Consider the following 21,961-nt stretch of genomic DNA (forward strand, 5'->3'; position numbering starts at 1 on the left):
ACTTGTTGAGACATATGCGAAGCCACTCTCAAGAGAAACCTTTTTTCTGTGGAATATGTTTTAAAAGTTATAAACATAAGAAAGATTTGATTAACCATAAGGAAAACAGTAACCATACCTGAATTGAACAGTGTTTTGTGACAGTCTGTCATTCCATGTTGAAATAGGAACATCATTGTACAGAAACAGACGAAGATCAGGACTACAAATTTACACATGCAGTATTTCTCCCAGAATTCTACAGTCTTGTTTCAAAATCATTTTCTGGAAAAAATATTCCTTAAATTTGAGACCTAAGAGTCTTTAAGGAATGTTTAGTCAGAACAGTTTTACTCGACCTAATGGTATATTTTGTTTCATTCTAGGAATGGCTTCCTCTTACCTGAATCAGGAAAACTGGTTGAAATCCTATGAGGATGGATTAAATCTTGAAATGGATGTTAGGGAACCGCCCCAGGGGGGTAGTGTTTACGAGTCTCAAATTAATGAGTCTGTAGTTCCTCCTCATACATACCCTCCAGCAGATAATGTTACAGCCCAATGTGATATTTGTGGAAAACATTTCAGGTCCAAACAAGGCTATGACCATCACAGGAAAATGCACTTGTATGCTCAAGGTCAAGGAGAAGGTCCACAATGCAGAATCTGTGGGAAGCATTTTCAAAGTAATGCTCATCTCCAGCGTCATATGAAAAGTCACTCCTCAGATAAAAGTCCAGTGGTAAAGCCAGCTGGTACTAAGAGTATTAAATGCACCCATGAATGCCCCACATGTGGAAAGTTCTTCCAGAGTAATTTCCATGTGATGCGACATATGCGGAGCCATTCGGAGGAAAAGCCATTTTTCTGTGGGATTTGTTTTAAGAGTTATAAACACAAGAAAGACCTGCTTTATCACAAGGAGAGCACAAATCATGTCTGAACTGAGTGACCATCACAGGGAGGGCTTTTTCCCTTAGTACCATTAAGGAACAGTTTACCCAAGGTACCATTAAGGGACAGTTTTACCCCAAGGTACCATTAAGGAACAGTTTACCCAAGGTACCATTAAGGAACAGTTTACCCGAGGTACCATTAAGGGACAGTTTTACCCCGAGGTACCATTAAGGGACAGTTTTACCACGAGGTACCACCATAAAATTCTGTAGAAATATATGTATCTATTGCTTTTGTAACTTTCCTGTAGTGATAATGTTAGAAAGGATAGAAAGTTTTCCTAATAGTTTACAATGCCTTCAAATCAATTTATGAAAGCATCATGTAAAAGTTTTTCTTCTATTCTACCTAATGGCACATTTTGTTTCATTCTAGGGATGGCATCCTCTTCCCTGAATGAGGAAAACTGGTTGAAATCAAATGATGGAGGACTAAATTCTAGTGTGGAGGGGGGGTTTGTGTATCGATCAACTCTCAGTGACTCGGTAGTAACTCCTGTGTACGACCGATTCACTAATATCTCGTCAGAAAATGGCAGCGACATTGTGGCTAAATGTGATATTTGTGAGAAGAGCTTCAGGTCCATGCGAGGGTTTGAACTCCACAGGAAAATGCACATGTATGCTGAAGGTTGCATTAATGGTCCACAATGTAGGATCTGTGAAAAACACTTCCAGACTAAAGCACACTTAAGACGTCACATGAAAAGTCACTCATCTGAAAAACCACATGTTTGCTCAATCTGTAACAAAGCCTACAAACACAGAAAAGATCTTGCCCTTCATTCAAAACAAAGTCATGTGTGATTCAATCATAAGGAAAAAAAAGAAGAAAAAAAACCTCTGGTCGTGAACAGTTTGGAACAAGTAGATTCTCCCCACCTGTTATCATTAATTTTCAGCTAGCAATATGATAGAGATGTAGTGTACTATGGCGTTCCTTAGTTTATAGGAGTTAAATCTTCCATTAAGATATTATCAACATCCTGAATATACCTCTATATCATTATGATCAAAATAGAATGAAGGTAAATCAAGTAACAACTATGTAGATTCAGGAGTTCTTATGCCTGTAAACAGAAACAAGGAGTTCTTGTATTAAGACTTTCTAAAGCCACTTGAGTTTGAAAGTTGGTCAATTCCATCATTGTACTGAATAAGCTTTTTGATGGCTTATTTGATTAAAAAATATATACCAAGGTATTTGCATTATCAATACAGAAGTGTGTGTTGACAATTTCAGAAAGTTTAAATTATTTTTTTTATTTTTACATCTTGGTATTTTATTATCTTTTCTAGGCTTACATATTGCCCCTATGCCCAGAGCCCCGAGCCATGTAGTCGAGGCCATTGAGGCATTCACTAGTCAGCAGGCAACGCAGCCCTGTCCTGAGTGCGGACTGACCTTTCCCTCGCTTGACCTGCTACAGAATCACTTGACCCTTCACCCCATGTCTGCTTGGTGTGTGTGCTCAGACTGCGGAGCCATTCTCCGGGATAAGGCAGAGCTTAAATCTCATCAACAACTTATGCATGACTTTGTTGCCTACTGTGAACCGTGTCAGAAAGGCTTCAAATCTGATAAAGGTCACGAGTTTCACCTGAAAATGCACGAGGGTAATGAATCACTTCCTAGGTGCGAGTTGTGCATGAGGTGCTTTCAATCTCGAGCACATCTTAAACGTCATTTGCGCAGTCATTCAGCAGTCAAATCTTGTGTTTGTCCAGATTGTGGCCGTTGTTACAAACACAATTTTGACTTGACCAGACACATGCGTATTTGTAAACATGGACCATCTATTAATTTTGATGGACCACTTTGAAAGGTCAAGCATCACCATAAATTATACTAGGGTGTGGAGAAACTGATTGTAAAAGATAAATATAATGAAGTCAGATCTGATATGTAATGAAAGGGTGTTGAGAAAAAGTGTTTAAATATTGGACTGGGATATCCTGTGAAAATAAGTTTGTCATTGTGTGTCAGAATATTAAAGTGTTGATTATTATGTAAATATAAAGTTCAAATTTATATTGTTGTAAATTCTTTAGAAATGTTGAAAATACTTTGCTGTAACAGAAGCTTGTAAGTTGGATTCATTTTGTTTGATTAAAATTAGAGATTTCATATGTTGGATTATTTTTGTTTGAATAAAATTAGATGTTTCACTTATGCTGTAGTTCGTTATAATATATAAAGTAACTAAAGATAAAGAAAAGCTTACTTATATGTGACCTTAAGAAAAGATGTGTTAAGTGTATAAAGTGATATTAAGACAAAAGATATAAAGTGTGTAAAGTGATATAAAGACAAAAGGTGTTAAGTGTAGAAAGTGACATTAAGACAAAAAGTGTTAAGTGTGTAAAGTGACGTTAAGACAAAAGATATAAAGTGTGTAAAGTGATATAAAGACAAAAGGTGTTAAGTGTAGAAAGTGACATTAAGACAAAAGGTGTTAAGTGTGTAAAGTGACGTTAAGACAAAAGGTGTTAAGTGTGTAAAGTGACGTTAAGACAAAAGGTTTAAAGTGACATTAAGACAAAAGGTGTAAAGTGTATAAAGTGACATTAAGAGAAAAGAGAATTTATCTTCATGAAAGAAAAGGTTGTTGTAGCTTCACTTGTAAAACATCCCTCCATTCATTATGGGGAAAAAAGACTATGCACCCACCTTTCACTAGTAAAATTTATATCCTGTCTTTTTGAACATGCACTCTCTTTATCAATTAAAATATAGTATTGGCTTATCATGTGTACATAATCCAAGTCCTAATCACTATATCTATTACTACACTAAGAGCTTCGATCATTTTGCCTTCCATACCAATTATATAGAGAGTGGCACATTTTCATGTTGTTTTCCTCTCTTCCGTAGGGGCTCAGGGTACAGTTGGGGCCCACCGAGGGATCGATCCAGGTTTAAAGTGCTCAATGTGTGGAATTAATTGTCATCCCTCAGATATCTCCTGCTCTGACCTCAACAGTGACTTAGTCATGTGCAAACACTGCCAAATACCCTCGCAATATAAGTCAGTATCAAAGGGACACTTAAGTTGTCCTAAATGTGGCAAACTTTTCCTGTACGATTCATTGTTACAGAGACACCTGCGGACACACTCATCAGTAAAACCTTTTGTGTGTTGGGGGTGTGGCAGATGTTATAAATATGCTTTCCACCTGAACTTTCACATGAAGACTTGCAAGGAATTTGGAAGTAAAAATGAAACTGAATTTATTCACTAAATACAACATGATCACAAGGTCAGTGTCTACCATGTGTATGAAGTCTTTCATGTTGAGACTCCATGGATCATGGCTTTATCAACTGCTGTTTCTTAGCGGAATCAAAAATACAAATATGATGAGAATAGTTTTATGAAAATTCTAAAGATACAATAAAATAAGAAGAAAGATGGGGGTGTCCTATCTCGGTGAAGAATAGGGGGGTGTCCTATCTCCGTTGAAGAAGAGAGGGGTGTCCTATCTCCGGTGAAGAAGATGGGGGTGTCCTATCTCCGTTGAAGAAGAGGGGGGAGTCATATCTCCGGTGAAGAAGAGGGGGGTGTCCTATCTCTGGTGAAGAAGAGGACACAAATATTAAGGACTTTGTCCTTTACACCATGTCTTTCCTTCCTCAGATATGTCTTGTCTGTTTGTGTGACATGTTCTTTCTGTCTGAGCCTAAAACCATGTACGTTGGTGTGACATGTTCTCCGTCTGAGCCTAAAACCACTGTGTGTTGGTGTGATATGTTCTTACTGTCTGAGCCTAAAACCATGTACGTTGGTGTGACATGTTCTCCGTCTGAGCCTAAAACCACTGTGTGTTGGTGTGATATGTTCTTACTGTCTGAGCCTTAAAACCATGTGTGTTGGTGTGACATGTTCTTCGTCTGAGCCTAAAACCACTGTGTGTTGGTGTGATATGTTCTTACTGTCTGAGCCTTAAACCACTGTGTGTTGGTGTGATATGTTCTTACTGTCTGAGCCTTAAAACCATGTGTGTTGGTGTGCATCGTCTCGTTGATGAACATCAGTGTTGTGGCCAGTATGCCAACTACAACCTTACACTTTAAATGTCACCTCTGTGGTAAGGTGTGGTCATTGGATTCTTATATACAAAAGGCACATGATGACTTGTGTCTTAATACACATATTAGGAGCTGCATGCAACCTAGAACTAGAAAACACTTTGGAAGCTGTGTTGTTTACCTGGAATGGTGAATTGATATTCCTTTAGCTTGGAATTCTGCTAGCTGTGAATATGTTGCCACTTTCACTTTGATCAAGAAGATCCATACAAATGTTTGTTCAAAGTCAGGAACTTAAAGCTTTGTAGAAAATATTATTTCCAAAAGGTGGGGGCGTCTCTTTGATAGTTTCACATATGTGAAGTAGTGTGATTTGTAGAGAAGATAATAAGCTGGTTTCTTTTTCTTCGGACAGAAATAATAGATTTTCTTCTTATTTTGGATTTTCTTTTTTTCTTCCTGTAGGCGAGGGAAGAATAGAGCCGATGGACGTGACCAATGCATGTTTTGTTTGTGGAAATGTGGGTCGTCCTGTACAAATTGAGACAAATCCCTCCTACCCTTATAACGAGGTTCTTATCTGTATTTCCTGTCATTTCTCCAAGAGTAAGCCACCTTCCACCATGACTGTACCGACCAAGCCTATATATCCCAAAAACTACCGTTGTGGCATTTGTGACAAACGTTTTCAGTTTGATTCCTTCTTACAAAGACACAAGAAAATGCATTCAGAGGTCAAGGAGTTCAAATGCCCTCAATGTGGCAGATGTTACAAGTATCGTGGGAATCTCAATGTACACCTTAAGGTCTGCAGTGGTCCTGACCAATCACAGTTCAGCAATAATTAAAGGTCACACTTGCCATCACATCCTTTACTTGGTGAGGAACAGGCTATTCTATTGGATATTGTACTTCAGCAGAAGGATGTATGGCTTAGTTTGTGTGTGTATGGCTTAGTTTGTGCGTTCGTGCGTGTGTGCATGTGTGCGCGCGTGTTGAAATTCGGTTCCAAGGTAATTTTGTTTGGCCAGTTTGTCTTGAGATACTTTTCAATGAAATAAAAAGCTAATTTTAAAGGATCTGAATTTAAGTGTTAACTTACTGCTAGAGACAGCAAAATCAAAGCTAAATTTGTTATGTATATTAGGCTGACCACACCAAAGTCAATGTTAAACACAAGCACTTGTCAATTAATTAGCAGTTATGTAAGAAATAACTTTCAGGTTCTGATAATTTCTCTCTTATTTTGAATAGGAAAGAAAGGAGTGGATGGCAGCAGTTCTTCATTGCCTTTCTATGATATAGAGCAGATGGGAATGGGCAGCTCCGAAGGAATGTTTACTGGAACGGGTTATACCATTCCTGGTCAATGTAAAATATGCTCCCTACGATGTGATGATCTGAAAAATCTTGAAAAACACATGAATGATGTACACAAGAACGACTTTGTAGGTTTTTGTGTTGAATGTGGTAAAGGCTTTAGGTCATTTTCTGGATTGCATCTTCATAAAAAAATGCATGAGTCAGACTCCCAGACTTTACCTACATGTCATGTGTGTGGAAAGCAGTTTCCGAGTCGCAGCCGACTTGTTTACCATGAACGTAGCCACTCTGAGAACAAACCATTCATCTGTGTAACATGCGGCCGCTCCTACAAACACAAGAAAAACTTGAAGGAGCACAATTGTGTCCCTATTATTTCCTTCCCTACCCCTAATACAGATCAGCTGTCTTGAGAGAGTAATTCATCTTCCTGTGGGATTTGCATTTATTTTCATACTAGGTGTTACCTAGAGACAAAATCCAAAAAGTCAAAGACAAGATCAACATCTTATAAATTGCAGTTCTGGGTCATTTGGTGTCTTGCATGTGTTTGGTGGAACATGTGATTTGGAGTGTTTTTAATGACCATTGTTAGATAACCCTTGGTACAATGGTGTGTTGTAGATGAGGCTCTTTGGGTAGGCACTGGTGATGCTGTACTTTGGGTCTGTGTAAGGTAATAGTTTTCCTTGCCTGTTTATGTGATCTTTGACTTTCTTTATCCTTGCAGGATCGGCTTACATGCCTCATTCTAGTGGTGCTCTACCTGCGAGCCATTTTGGTCAGGCCATCCCTTCCAATATCAGGGGCCAGTTTGATAATAGCCATTATGGATATTTTGAGTGCGAAGATAGTGACAAGGCATCGTCTGGTGACCATGTTCTGGTACCAGATCGAGGATCTACAAACAGCACAAACAAACCGTGTGTTTACTGTAAACTCAGAGGTATCAAAACCACCACAGGTTTACCCATCAAATCTTATTGGAAGTGTAATGCCTGTAATCTACCATTGTGTCGACCTCGTCAGCGAGACTGCTTCAGGCGGTACCATCTTCTACTTCAGAACATGGGCTCCGAGTCCCAAAACACGGGGCATGGTGACAAAGATGTTACTGGATTGTTAGCATGATTACAGACACAGTGTTGTTTGATTCAGGGAGCAAAGATTTTTCTACTTATTAACACAGATGTTGCCACAGTGAAAAAATGGAATTTTAAAACTGTATCTTTGCTGATTACAACACTTAAGTTATTTATACAAAACTTTGTCCTTCCTAAAATTAAAAGGGACTTCGTGTGTAGAAAATAATTTTGGCACGGGGCATGAGTATGGTTGAATATTGTTTATTGTGGACAGGCTGTGATGAAGTTTCAGATACTTTTTGTTTCAAGTTCAACATGAGATATTGTTGGTCTTTGATCACACAAATATGGAAGCAGCTTGTTAAAATGAAGTTACATCTTTTTGGTTCAGTTTGAGGAATATAGTTGTTGGGGACAAAAGGAATCAACATCAGACTGGAGAATTCACTGTTATTCTGTGGAGGTTTTTGGAGCCGATATCTATAATGAATTTTAAGTAGAAAATAAAGTTAAGATTTTGATAACTTTAACTAAGATGGTAAAAGCAATTGACTTTGTTATCAGGGAACTGTCTAATACTGGTCTTTCTTATGTTTTCAGAGATGAGTGGCTATGACAAAGTGTCTATGACAGCCTTGCCTCACTATGGAGTCCCGGGCCTTATGCCTTCATGGCAGGACCCCAATGTTAAATCAGAAATGAGTAGTGGTAGCGCAGCCCCCAACCCTTCCAAGGGTCTTACTCACAGAATGGTGTCTATTGAGGGCAACAAGCTACGAACCTGTGCACTTTGTTCCCTCAATAAGATAAAGACACGGTCGGGCTGGGGCGTATACACTCGGCATAAGTGCGAGGCGTGCACTGTACCTCTGTGTAAGGGGAAGCGTGACTGTTTCCAAGCATTCCACAGGGTGTTTGGGTACAAATATGAAATGTCAGGGCTAGCACAACAAACGCAAGATATCAACAGCCCTTTTAAAATGTCCAGAAAGGAAGCAATTAGGACCAGCTCCATACCATCAACACATATGACTGAGGACAGGCAGGACGCTAACCTCGTTCAATTCAAATCGTCACAATATAATTATGAATTGCCTAAAACAGATCAATATACCCAGGAATCGTCTAGCAGTGTTGCAATGCATCAGCCCAGATCAGATCAGTTTGGTCAGGACTCTGGTAGCTCTACCATGTAGCCGTTTAGATCAGTTTGGCAGGGAATCTGTCTGTTCCACATGTACCTTTCTAGATTAGTTTGGTAGGGACTGGGTCTGTTCCACATGAACCTTTCTAGATCAGTTTGGTAGGGACTGGGTCTGTTCCACATGAACCTTTCTAGATCAGTTTGGTAGGGACTCGGTCTGTTCCACATGTACCTTTCTAGATCAGTTTGGTAGGGACTCGGTCTGTTTCACATGTACCTTTCTAGATCAGTTTGGTAGGGACTGGGTCTGTTCCACATGAACCTTTCTTGATCAGTTCATGGTAGGGACTCTGGCAGTTCCATATGTACCTTTCTAGATCAGATAATTTTGGCAGTGATTCTGGAAGTGTGGCGATGTAGACATCACATCAGTTTGGTTGTGACACTAACAGTTGTACTGTGTAGAATATCAGAAAAATGTGATGTTGCTTGACCAAACATTTGATTCTGATTACGGCTGGTAGCATTAATGATGCTCTCATCCTAATTATTTCTAAGTAGAGGTTTTACTATCTGTCTTGACATCATTACTGAATGGAAATGCTATTTAGGACCTTGTAAATATTACGTTTGTTTATTTACCGTGCCAATCTTAAAGTCGGACTTCTTACTCTATATAATACAGATGTTTGTTGTTTACTTTCAGGAGCGCAGTATAGTAAGGCTAATCCCAGATATCCGTTACACAGCAATCAGACCCATTGGTATGGCATTCAGAGTCACATGCATCAGTATGGCATTGTCACTGAATGTCAAAGTTCACAATACACTGCTAGTTATGGTAACAATCAAACTTCATTAGATAAAAGTGTGCAGGGTAATTTACCCCTGAAACACCAGCTGGTACGGACTATTTCTGGAAATACTAGAGTATGCATCAATTGTTCATTCAACAAAATGAAGACCAAGTCTGGCTTTCCAATCTACACACGTTATCGTTGCCAGAAGTGTGATGTGGCTTTGTGTAATACAAAAATGAGGGACTGCTTTGACAAATACCATGAAATGATTCAGGACACACTTCCCGATGGGGATTTATGAGCCAGCATCTTGAAACTTTCCACACAAGATTACAGTGACTGAAGTTTTAGTTTTTCTGATTAAATCAATTTGTGGATTTTATACAAGATATGGAAAGCAAGGTTGTTCATGTCAAGTCGGTTTCTGTTGATAACTGGCAGAATACTCAGATTGTTTCACCATTGGAACAGCTTTCATATCACAAATAATGACCCAGAAATGAATTGAGATTGGGTTCTAGTCTTGAAAATGGCTATTTAAGCCTGTGCTCGCAGCTGTTGCTAAATGTACTTAAAAATTCCTGTCAGAGATATTTCGACATATATACAACAGACTTTTATCACTATATATATTTTGTTTGATTTATTCCTTGTTCAAGCAATATGTATATAATAAATTGCTTGATTGCTAAAATTAATCTGACGATTGTTTTTGTTGCACAGTTCTCCAAACAAGGAAGAGCAGAGAGGTTATAGGAAACTTGTATCAATGTTCCACTATGGTGATCATCCTTTTACATTTAGATGTTTTTATCAGACTTTGGTATATAAATATGTTTAAAGAAAGGTTTTCACAACATACTTAACCTAGGTCTTCCTTTACCATTTCAGGAGAAGCTGTGCAACACTATGACCCTTTCTCAAATTTCTATGCCTTTGACCCATCTAGGGATCAAGGTCGTGTGGTTGGAAGCCCAAGCCTGCCTCACTTTAAGTCTGAGGTGGCCGATTTATCTGGTGATGGTCGTCACTTGCTTGTGCGCACATATGGCAACAAGACGCAGAACTGTGCTTATTGTAATATGCTACAGGTGAAGACAAAGTCAGGCTGGCGGGTCACAACTAAACACAAGTGTTTACAATGCGACATTCCTCTCTGTCACAAACGTGGCTGTTTTCGTTTCTATCATCAGCGCGTAGGAGTCTCTAACAAAGAAGGCAATAACACCAATGTAACTAATACTCTATGATCCACCTGTCAGTTAAAAATCATTTTCCTGTTCAACCCAACTACATCAATTACTGACTATTAAGAATTATACATTATTACGATACAGGTTTGATTCTGAATGTAAAGTTTTACAATTTATATCACAAAGTACCGACTGTAAAACTTTACATGGGTATTGACTAAGCTGTTTATAGGTGCTGAGTTCGTAGCATCAGATCATTCAATTTAATTGTCATTTTGTATGTTGAGTCATGATTGAAAAGTTGAGTTCGTTTCTCAGCATATTAAAGTGACGTGTCAATGTTAGAATTATCAGTTATAGCTACATTGTTTATGAGTGAGGTGTGTATCTGATAGATCTGATATCCTTGTGTCATTAGATTACAGTTGGCATTACACAGGTGCAAACATTGATTGTGTGTGTGTGCATGCGTGCGTGTACTAGAGTGGGAGATTATAATTAACTATAAACCCATGTATATTGAACATCATATTACTAGCGATTTATTCGCAGCAGATATTCAACAGAACGTTTATAAATATAAAAAGCCAACTTTAAGAATATGAGAAATGTTTGACGTTGAGATGATTTAGATTTACAATTGTATATATGTTTCGCTTTTGGAATTAAATCTTTTGATTAAATATTTGTGTTTTTGTCATATTTGGATACTTCAGATATAAAAAAAAATTTTATACAAAATGATTGAACTGAACAAGATGTTATACACAAAAATGCAAGTCCTACTTGCTGACCTTGACACTGCTAGCTTTGATACAGAAAAGCACATTCTACATGCTAACTTCTAAGGAAATATGTTGGAGAGACCTTGGATTGTTGTAATGTCTTAAAGTTTTGTTTTGTGTGGTAGTCTTTCTAGAAAAATCTTCCCCCGGTATATGGAACCAAAATCATTCTCAGGAGTTGAACAATTGTCGTAAGTCTGTGCATGTCATGGAAACAATGAAACATCTCGGTTATGAATCATGAAACATTGGCCTTTGTAGACATATAAATGATCATTTCTATCCAAAATTGTTGCATATGTGTTCTTATCAATTTCTTGAAGCTGTACGTCTACGCAGGCCTAATGTCGTTTTTTCCTCTTACCTTTCAGACACTGCATTAAGGTCCTTGGACTATTTCAGGTCCCTGGAACATGCCCCCTATTTATATCCGACAGCGGGATCATTGTACAAGGCCCCCTCCCTCCAGATGGGCATGCCGCCGAGTGGGCCGTGGGGGGAGGGGACTGTAATTCCGCGGGAGTCAATCAGCATAACCATTGATAACAAGAAGCACTGCTGTGTGCCCTCGGAACCTTACAGAACAACCAACTGTTTGTACTGTAAACAACACAATGTAAAGACGAAGGCCGGTTGGCCTGTCACCACAAGAGCACGCTGTTCAGTGTGCAAAGTTCCACTATGTAGCAAACGTGGTTGTTTCAGTCTGTTCCATAAACAAGTGTTTAAGTTGGGAAATGAGGACGAGTCTGAAGTTGGTGTTACTGCAAATACAGAATGAAAATGTAATTGATGAAGACAGACCTTGATTTCGTTATTGAATAGAGCAGATAGATTTAGAGAAATGAGACTGCATTGATAGATATACCTAGCAGTATCATACAATAGTGTATTTATTTATTGTCAACAATTATTCTGAACGTCATTGATTTCACAGATCTAGTGAAACTGCAGAGGTCGTAGGACCATAACGTCATTGACTTCACAGATCTAGTGAAACTGCAGAGGTCGTAGGACCATAACGTCATTGACTTCACAGATCTAGTGAAACTGCAGAGGTCGTAGGACCATAACGTCATTGACTTCACAGATCTAGTGAAACTGCAGAGGTCGTAGGACCATAACGTCATTGACTTCACAGATCTAGTGAAACTGCAGAGGTCGTAGGACCATAACATCATTGACTTCACAGATCTAGTGAAACTGCAGAGGTCGTAGGACCATAACGTCATTGACTTCACAGATCTAGTGAAACTGCAGAGGTCGTAGGACCATAACGTCATTGACTTCACAGATCTAGTGAAACTGCAGAGGTCGTAGGACCATAACGTCATTGACTTCACAGATCTAGTGAAACTGCAGAGGTCGTAGGACCATGAAACAATTTGCTGATTCATGTAATATAAATCATGTAAAACAAAAGGAAATTGACTTCACTGATCTATAACTGCAGAGGTCGTGGGAATTAAGTCATACTTCACAGATCTAAAACTGCAGAGGTCTGGGCCATGTGGAAATTGACAATGGAATAAGTGAAACTGCAGAGGTCGTAGGACCATGAAACAATTTGCTGATTCATGTAATATAAATCATGTAAAACAAAAGGAAATTGAGGTATCTGTGTTATATATCCAACTTCTTGGAATTAAGTCATATTTACAGTAAAACTTCAATACTTGGCCATGTGGAAATTGACAATGGAATAAATGATGTTTTAGGGAAGTGGGAACATCCTACTCTATCTAAAACTGGGAAATAGGGAATATCCACAGTGAAGCATGAGTGTAATACCTCGTCGATTTCCTCCTCATTCTTTGAATGTCGGTCAGCTTTTCTTCTTGCTTAGCAAATCCTTCTTGAAACCTTAGTCATTTAGCCACACCACTACCATATGTAAAATCCTTCATAAAATCCTTGACGTTTTGCCACACCACTACTGAATGCCTAATCCTTTTTCAAATCCTTGACGTTTTGCCACTCCACTACCAAATGTCCATTCCTTCATAAATCCAATTAGAAAATTTGAATAAGTGCCGTGTACAGAAAGTGGTAGTATAATTATGCAGTAATTATTGGACTTCCATCTGATTTTCTCTTTATAACTTACAAACAATAGCTTGATTTGTGCTGGAAATTATTAATTATCTTGATAGTTACAAATAAATTTTCACATTTCTGATGTCTGTTATGATGGGTTTTTTTAATATACATATATGTTTCTTGATAGAGCTATCCCTATTTGAATCACAAAGATCAGAATTTTTTAGAGGTTTCCTGTTATCAGTATTGAATGAAAAGGACGTTGATTTTATAACTGATGATAAAAATGTGTGATACAACACAGGTTGATTCACATACACTAAAATAGTATCCAACTATGGAAGTGGAAATACAGTTGTTTGGAAAGAACAATGCCACCTTCAATTTGACTCGGATGTTCAAATAGGTGAGGAATTCATGCTGAAAATGTCTGCCATGAATCTGAACTGATTCTGTTCTATCGTGAACCTGTTTGGTTTTGAATCGTGTGTGCTCCAATATGGTCTTACACTGGTGCAATTGTCCCGTACTTGATATGAGTGGTCGTATATTTAACATCAGCATGACAAACATCACAACCTTTCTGTGTGTAAAATCTCTAAAAAGCAAGTTAGGCTAATCCTTTACTGTTCTGCTTTCAGACTCTTACACAGATCTTGGACAAAACTTAACCCCAGGGATTACAAGTCTGCTGCAGATAACACGCACCTACACCCCCCGGGACCACATTAGTGTGATCATGGGTAGCGTGGAACACACGTGCGTGCCCTCCGGGGGTTACAAAACTTCCCCTTGTGTATACTGTAGGATACATTCAGTGAAGACACGTGCTGGATGGGCCGTCACTACAAGGTTTAGGTGCTCTGTGTGTAAAGTTCCTCTATGTGGCAAACGAGGCTGTTTTGTCCTATATCATAGTGCCATGAACCCTACCAGCCACGAAGACACTCTCAATCCTCATTAGGACTTAGGTTCAGCCAAGGAGACACTTATAAGAACAAAAACCTATAGACATTAATTTATATAAACAGACATAATATACTACTGTAACATTTATGATAAAAGGACAGCCATCCTGTGTTGAGTCGTGTGTTTTGTGGTACTGACCTCGCAACACATGATCACCATAGCTTTCCTCGCAACTTCGGTTATGACATCTCCCCGTCACATAAGTGTTGTGGATTAGGGAAACTATTGTTGAGAAACTTTCATAATGTGCTCATCTTTCTTTCATTGCTCATATAAAAGTAAATTCATTGTTTTAGTAATGTTTATAGATCAAGATATTAACACCTGCTAGTTTATATCTTAGCTCTCAAGTTGATAAATGTCTGTATTGACCTCAGCTAAAAACAATAATTGTATGGTAAGGAGTAGGTGTGATATTTGACACGATTGTGTGACCATTATCGGGGTTTGTGGTTCGGAAGTACGTGTGTTGTGGCTATTTCTACATAGCATGATGGAGTACATCTTCTCGGGAAATAAACGTGGATTGATAATGATTTCCAGCACAAAGCTGTTTACCCACGAGGCCTTAAAAATGTACTGGATTGGAAATGAGTGGAGTTTTCTAATTACGATATTGTCTAACCTTACAAACATCCATGCTGTCAAATTTACAGAAGTGAATATAGATTCTGTTTTTGTTGATCCAGTGATTCATGTCGAGTGATAGAGGCTGTTTTAAGGACGTTCCCTCATCATATTGTATTGCTGGTCAGACCAGATGGCATTCACCGAAATGGTGTATCATGAATGCTTGACATTTTTATTAGCTTGACAATATGTAACTATTGGACTGTTGTCTTTGAACAAAAGCTGCAAACTTTTATTTTCAAAATGTAGCTTTTTCACAGCTTATGCATTGTATTTATGTAGATGTTAGGTACACATATTGGGAATAAATATAGTGTTTCAAATACTTGTGTTGTATGTATTGTTCAATATAAAGTATTGTGATAATAATCATGTTTGTGGTTGTTTTCCCAGACATGCATACAATAGACATTTACGTGTGGATGAAGAGATTTTGTACACAAACATTATTTCAAAATTTGTTTTTGTAAACAAGTACTGGAAACAAGTCTAATACCATGCTGTGTTATTTTCAGTGGATGGTCTAACCCAGCAAACGGTGTTCTCCGACAACAACCAATTTGGTTTTCCATATGCTAGTGTTGGCGTTTGCAGTACGACAGCACGTGCTTCATCGGGAATCAAACGGTTCATCTGTGGAAAATGTGGAAAGGCCTTCTCCACGAAACAAAACATGCAATTTCACGACATTGCACAGCACACTGGCTCTTACAAGTTGAAATGCCATCAATGTAAAAAGGGCTTTACGAAAAAGTATCTACTGGAACAGCATTTAATGAGACATGCAAATATTCGTACAGAAATATGTGCAAACTGTGGTCGGGGATTCTTCTCAAAATACACACTCAATGCACATATGAAAAAGTGTGATGCTAACATGACTAAATGATTGGATAAAAATCCACCGTGACATGTCTTCTCGGCACCAAGTATGTGTAATGAATATGGCTTAAACTTCACAAGAAAGGACCATTGTGGAGTATAGTGGAATAGTTTTCTCATGTTTAATGTAATTTATGGATCTTGCTTTTGTACAATATTCTGTCCTTTTATAAATGACATTTAGCTTCACTGTTGTAACTATGGCTACAGAGTTGAAGGGAGATAAAAAGACCTCAGAAAATCGGGGCTGCTGTGGAATTTTGTTTATGATCGATTGTGTGCACTGCGGAACATGAATGATAGATAATGAAATATGCTCAGATTTTGTGTTGACCTACTGTGTGCAAGTTTTCAATACACAAAAATTAGCTGAAAACCTTGGCCAGAATTAGATTTTCATGCATGACTAGTTAAGATTCCATTTAGTTTGAAATAAAGGTATATCATTAGAAAATAATGTATCCATACATCTTCAATATTTAAGTCTAACATTTTGAAATATTGTGTCATTTGCAGTTGAAGGGAATGTCAACGACGACATCAGCTTATCTACTGCCCTGACAACAGAAAGTATTCACGGCCATCATATTCCAGGCATGTCCTTTAACCGCAGAGCAAAAAAATTTACCTGCCCTGAATGTGGAAAGAGATTCACGAACAAGCAAAATATGCAGTTTCATGTAATATCACAGCACACAGGGGCTTATAAGTTCAAATGTGAACTATGTCACAAAGGATTCCACAAGAGATACATGCTGGAACAGCACATACGCAAGCATGCTAATATCAGATCTGAGATTTGTAATATGTGTGGGAAAGGTTTTTACTCCAAGTATACACTAAGGGACCACAGAAAGAAGTGTATTCTGAATCAAACTATGTGAATATGGTAGTAGCTTTGTCTCTACAGATATGTAGATCTGTGCACGTCAATAAACAGTGACATAGTTTTATATATGATATAGAAGGACATGGTTCAGTGAACTTGATATAAACCATAACCAATGTTTTTGCGTGTGTTGTGACTTAGTTGTCTGTATGGTACCAATAGTGACCTAGATCTCTGTATATGGTACCAAGTGACTTAGATCTGTGTATATGGTACCAACAGTGACCGAGATCTGTGTATATGATACCAACAGTGACCCAGGTCTGTGTATATGGTACCAACAGTGACCTAGATCTGTGTATATGGTACCAATAGTGACCTAGATCTGTGTTTATGGTACCAACAGTGACCTAGATCTGTATATATGGTACCAATAGTGACCTAGATCTTTGTATATGATACCAATAGTGACCTAGGTCTGTGTATATGATACCAACAATGACCTAAATCTGTGTTTATGGTACCAATAGTGACCTAGTTAAATGTGAATGATGCCCATGGTAACCTTATTCGGTATACTAAAGGTCTCTTGATAAGGGTGTTTTTTAATAAAACTTGTAGAATATAATAAACCCTCAACATTGAAAAAATGTCATTTTTTCCTGTTTTATATCAAAAGAAGCTCTGTCTCTTCCAAACAAAAAGTGTTCACTTTGGAACAGAGTTTCTCTAGACCACTTGTGTTGTTATCAGTTATTAATACAGTATTATGTCAATTTCAGTGACGGGTGTCGTTGAGCCAAACTTCAGAAGTGACTCCAAACTAGGCGAACTGATGCAAGAATCTGGTGTTGAAACTCTGAATCCATTTGATATATTATCACAAGGAACATTGTCAAAGCCATACATGTGTCAGAAATGTGGGAAGGAGTTCACCCATAAACAGACCCTGCGATATCATGATATATCGCAACATACTGGGTCCTACAAGTTTAAATGTCAGTTGTGCAGCAAAGGCTTTTATCAGAAGTATAGATACGAGCAACACTTGAGAAAACATGCCAATATCAGGTCGTACATTTGTTCTCATTGTCATAGAGGATTCTTCTCATTGGATGCTTTACGGGACCATACAAAAAAGTGTGAAGTTTCCATGACGATGAATAGTACATTTTGATAATGATGACCTGGGGTAGATTAACTCTTGTGTGAAGTTGTTTTACTTTCAGCAAAATGTGATTTCTCCTTCTAAATACCTGTTAGGTGTCTGATTAGTCTGATTTAGAGACAGACCATCCAGTGATATATACTTCAAATGTTGTATGAAACTTTTTGATTTGGGATATTCCATTAGTTGTGAGGATAAAGGTGTCAAGATACAAGAATACTGTTTAACTTGGAAAATTGCTGTAAGAATAACAGTCTTGGTGTGGAACATGATAATGCTGTTCATTAATTCATTATTATGTCATTTTCAGTGGAAGGATTTTTGGATGCGAACCTGGACCTTACCAGTGGCTACCAGTCCTTGACAACAGACACATTGGTAGATACTTCGAGCCTCAGTGTAACAGCTGGGCTGGGGAGGTCCCCTGTTGTCTGCCATAAATGTGGAAAGTCATTTACTCGCAAGGAAAACCTTCGTTACCATGATATATCACAGCACACACTATCGTTTACATACAAATGTCATCAGTGCAATAGAGGATTCTACCAAAAATATCGCTTCCAAGAACACATGAAAAAGCATACCTTGAAATATCGATCCGAAATATGCAATGTTTGTGGGAAAGGATTTTTTACAAAATCAGATTTAAGATCTCATGTTAGGCATGTGCATATCCTAAAATAACAATTTTTGTGTTGGCACTGAGTTGAACTTATTCTTTGTGTAGTAATTAATTGGATTGGCCATCAGTTGTCCTTGTTACTCGAAAGTGTCCACCAAGTGTCAGTGTTACTCAAAAGTGACCACCAGGTGTCTGTTACTCGAAAGTGACCACCAGGTGTCAGTGCTGCTCAGAAGTGACCACCAGGTGACAGTGTTGCTCAAAATTGACCCCTAGGTGTCAAATGTTTCTCTAAGTGGACTACCCGTTGTCAGTGTTACTGTGCAGTGGGATACCACGTGTCAGTTTTACTGTCTAGTGGCCACCAAGTGTTAGTGGCAAGTAGATGTAATGTTTATTGTTGAGTGGCAACAAAGTGTCCAATGATGTTTCCAGTAACTACAAAGTTTCAAATGTTATGTGAAGTGGCTGTGCACTGTTGAACCAAGGACTACATTGAGTCTGTGATGTTAAGGATGTGTTTTATGACTGTCCTGTAAAATTACATAGTTGGATGAGGGAGGATGGGGTGTTGTAACATTACTGGACTGGTTGAAGACTGCTGTCACTATGGAACTTGATAAGGAACACTGATAATTCTGTTCATTAATTCATTATTATGTCCTTTTCAGTGGAAGGACTTTTGGATGAAAACCGGGACCTTACCAGTGGCTACCAGTCCTTGACAACAGACACGGTGGGAGATTCTTTAAGCCTTAGTGTAACAGCTGGGCTGGGGAGGTCCCCTGTTGTCTGCCATAAATGTGGAAAGTCATTTACTCGCAAGGAAAACCTTCGCTACCACGATATTTCGCAGCACACACGATCCTTTACATACAAATGTCATATATGCAACAAAGGGTTTTACCTGAAACATCGATTTCAAGAACATGTGAAAAAACACACTTTGTCTGTTCGATCTGAAATATGTCCAATTTGTCGCAAGGGATTTTTCACAAAGACAGATTTAACCTATCACGTAAAGCATGTGCATCCTTATATTCCAAAATAGGTTTATAAATGAAATGTACTGTGATGGACCATGGGAAATATAACATGAAGTCAACAGGTGTGGTGATACAGGTGTTCTGTTGTGCACTAAGTATATAATCATCAAATGAAGTTTATTGTTTATACACAACTTGACTGTCATAGATGAACTGAAAATCCAAGATGAAATTGTGTGACATGTATAAAGTATCATTGAAGGAGGTTCAGATGCTATCATTTTTTGTCCAACACAAATGGACTGTCTTCGGAGAACTGAAAATACCAGATAAAATGTGTATTGCTTATCAAGTATTTATCATCCAAGGAGGTGTTTTTTTTCAATAGAAATGCACTGTCTTATTTAGGTGAACTGATTATACAAGATGAAATGTCCTATTAAGGAAACAATATCTTGAACTTACTGAACTGTAGTTCAGAGAAACCTGTTATGTGAAAATTTTTCCAAGAGATTCAGTTTGATATTTTAACTCGCTAATTAGATCTTGTGTCGTTTTCAGTGGAGGGCAATCGTGTACCAGACACTAGCAGTGAGTACTACATGAATTGCCTGGCTGCTGGCTCTGTCCTTAATCCAGAGAACCCCGACGTAACAGTATCCAGTAAAAAGGCACCATTTGTGTGTAGTAAATGTGGCAAGGGTTTTGTCCGCAAGCAGAAGCTACAGTACCACGACATCTCACAACACACTCGGTCATTCACCTTCTCCTGTCAGCATTGTCGAAAGGGATTCTATCAAAGATATAGATATGTAGAACATTTGAAAAAACATGCTAATGTTTTTTCGGAAATGTGTTCAATATGTGGAAAAGGATTTTATTCAAAAGATGCACTGAGATATCACATGAAGAAATGTAATTTGGAATATGCTTGATTCTATAAAGCTGTTGAGCATTCACATTTCATGTTTGATACTCAAGATTATGCAAATTTAAAACTGGATCCTACACTTGTTCATTTACATTGGCTACAGCAACTCAGAGTTTATGTTGGATCCTGCAGTTGTTAGTTCATATCAGGTACATTGCATCCTGCACATGGTGCAAGTTGACATTGCATTCTGTAATTGTGAGTCATGTTGGATCTTGCAAATTATGCAAGTTTATATTGTATCCTGTACATACACATACTTTAATCCTGCAGACTTCTGTGTGGTTGATATTTGATACAACAAAGAAAACAATAATGGATAAATATATGACTGACAAAAATGTTGTTAGTGTCTGAATATGTTTCTAATATCTACAAAGGCTGGTCACTGAAATGATTTACCTGATAGTGGAAATGGTTCACCAACACCTTCCTGGGACCTTTACATGTTACAGATGTAGTATCAGTGCAAGCTGAACACTCTCCATGATTAATAGTGTGATAATGGATTGTTCTTGTGGTGAAATATATCTATTGAGGATATTTAGAACTTTGTTAATATGAACCTTGAATCTTGTCATGATATCACGTTAGGACCTGGAGAAAGAAATCTAGAATTTTATAATATTCCTTATATGGAATTAATCACATTAGGACATGGAGAAAGAAATCTAAAATTTGATAATATTCCTTATATGGAATTAATCACGTTAGGACCTGGAGAAAGAAATCTAAAATTTGATAATATTCCTTATATGGAATTAATCACATTAGGACATGGAGAAAGAAATCTAGAATTTGATAATATTCCTTATATGGAATTAATCACATTAGGACATGGAGAAAGAAATCTAGAATTTGATAATATTCCTTTTATGGAATTAATCACATTAGGACATGGAGAAAGAAATCTAGAATTTGATAATATTCCTTATATGGAATTAATCACATTAGGACATGGAGAAAGAAATCTAGAATTTGATAATATTCCTTATATGGAATTAATCACATTAGGACATGGAGAAAGAAATCTAGAATTTGATGATATTCCTTATATGGAATTAATTAATGATGGATGAATTTTTCCTGTTTTTCACATTTAGTTTGACATTATAAAATCACTAATACGATATTGTGTCGTTTTCAGTGGAGGGAAATCATGCTCCAAGCAGAGATTACCATGTGAGTTGCATGCCCGCAGGGAATCCTGATACAGTGTCCAGTAGAAAGTCACAATTTGTTTGTCGTAAATGTGGCAAGGGTTTTGTCCATAAACAGAATCTACAGTACCACGACATTTCCCAACACACCGGGTCATTCACCTATTCTTGTCCACAATGTCACAAAGGATTCTATCAAAGATACAGATTTGAGGAACATTTGAAAAAACATGCCAATGTATTTTCAGAAATTTGCTCAAATTGTGGGAAAGGATTTTACTCAAAAGATGCACTGCGATATCACTTGAAGAAATGTAATTTAGGACATGCATTCTGATGCTAGATGTGTATAAATTTGTTGCTCCGTGCTTGTATGCACTGAATCCTTCATTGAAAAGTGGGGTCCTTCCAACTTCTGTGCAGTTGAATATACAGTTGACATAGACTAC

General features: G+C 37.9%; 1 protein-coding gene across 7 annotated transcripts in view; it reads left to right on the forward strand.

Moving 5' to 3' along the window:
- The window catches only part of LOC132565628 (protein sister of odd and bowel-like), a 96,920-nt gene that overhangs the window by 24,982 nt on the left and 49,977 nt on the right, over positions 1-21,961 (forward strand). The window contains exon 5 of one of the 7 annotated variants that reach the window (XM_060230279.1): positions 7,974-10,297. The exons of 4 other annotated variants lie outside the window; for them this stretch is intronic. In XM_060230279.1, coding sequence (XP_060086262.1) covers positions 7,974-8,569 — 596 coding nt within the window. In that variant the 3' untranslated portion in view covers positions 8,570-10,297. Of the gene's footprint in view, positions 1-365; positions 1,306-2,234; positions 3,059-7,973; positions 10,298-21,961 lie in introns of those variants that run through there. 2 more of the 7 variants (XM_060230285.1, XM_060230283.1) reach the window with 2 other exon arrangements.

The sequence above is a fragment of the Ylistrum balloti genome, unplaced genomic scaffold, assembly GCF_031769215.1.
Source record: "Ylistrum balloti isolate Yb309-2 unplaced genomic scaffold, AGI_CSIRO_Ybal_v1 Utg369730, whole genome shotgun sequence".
NCBI lineage: Eukaryota > Metazoa > Mollusca > Bivalvia > Pectinida > Pectinidae > Ylistrum > Ylistrum balloti.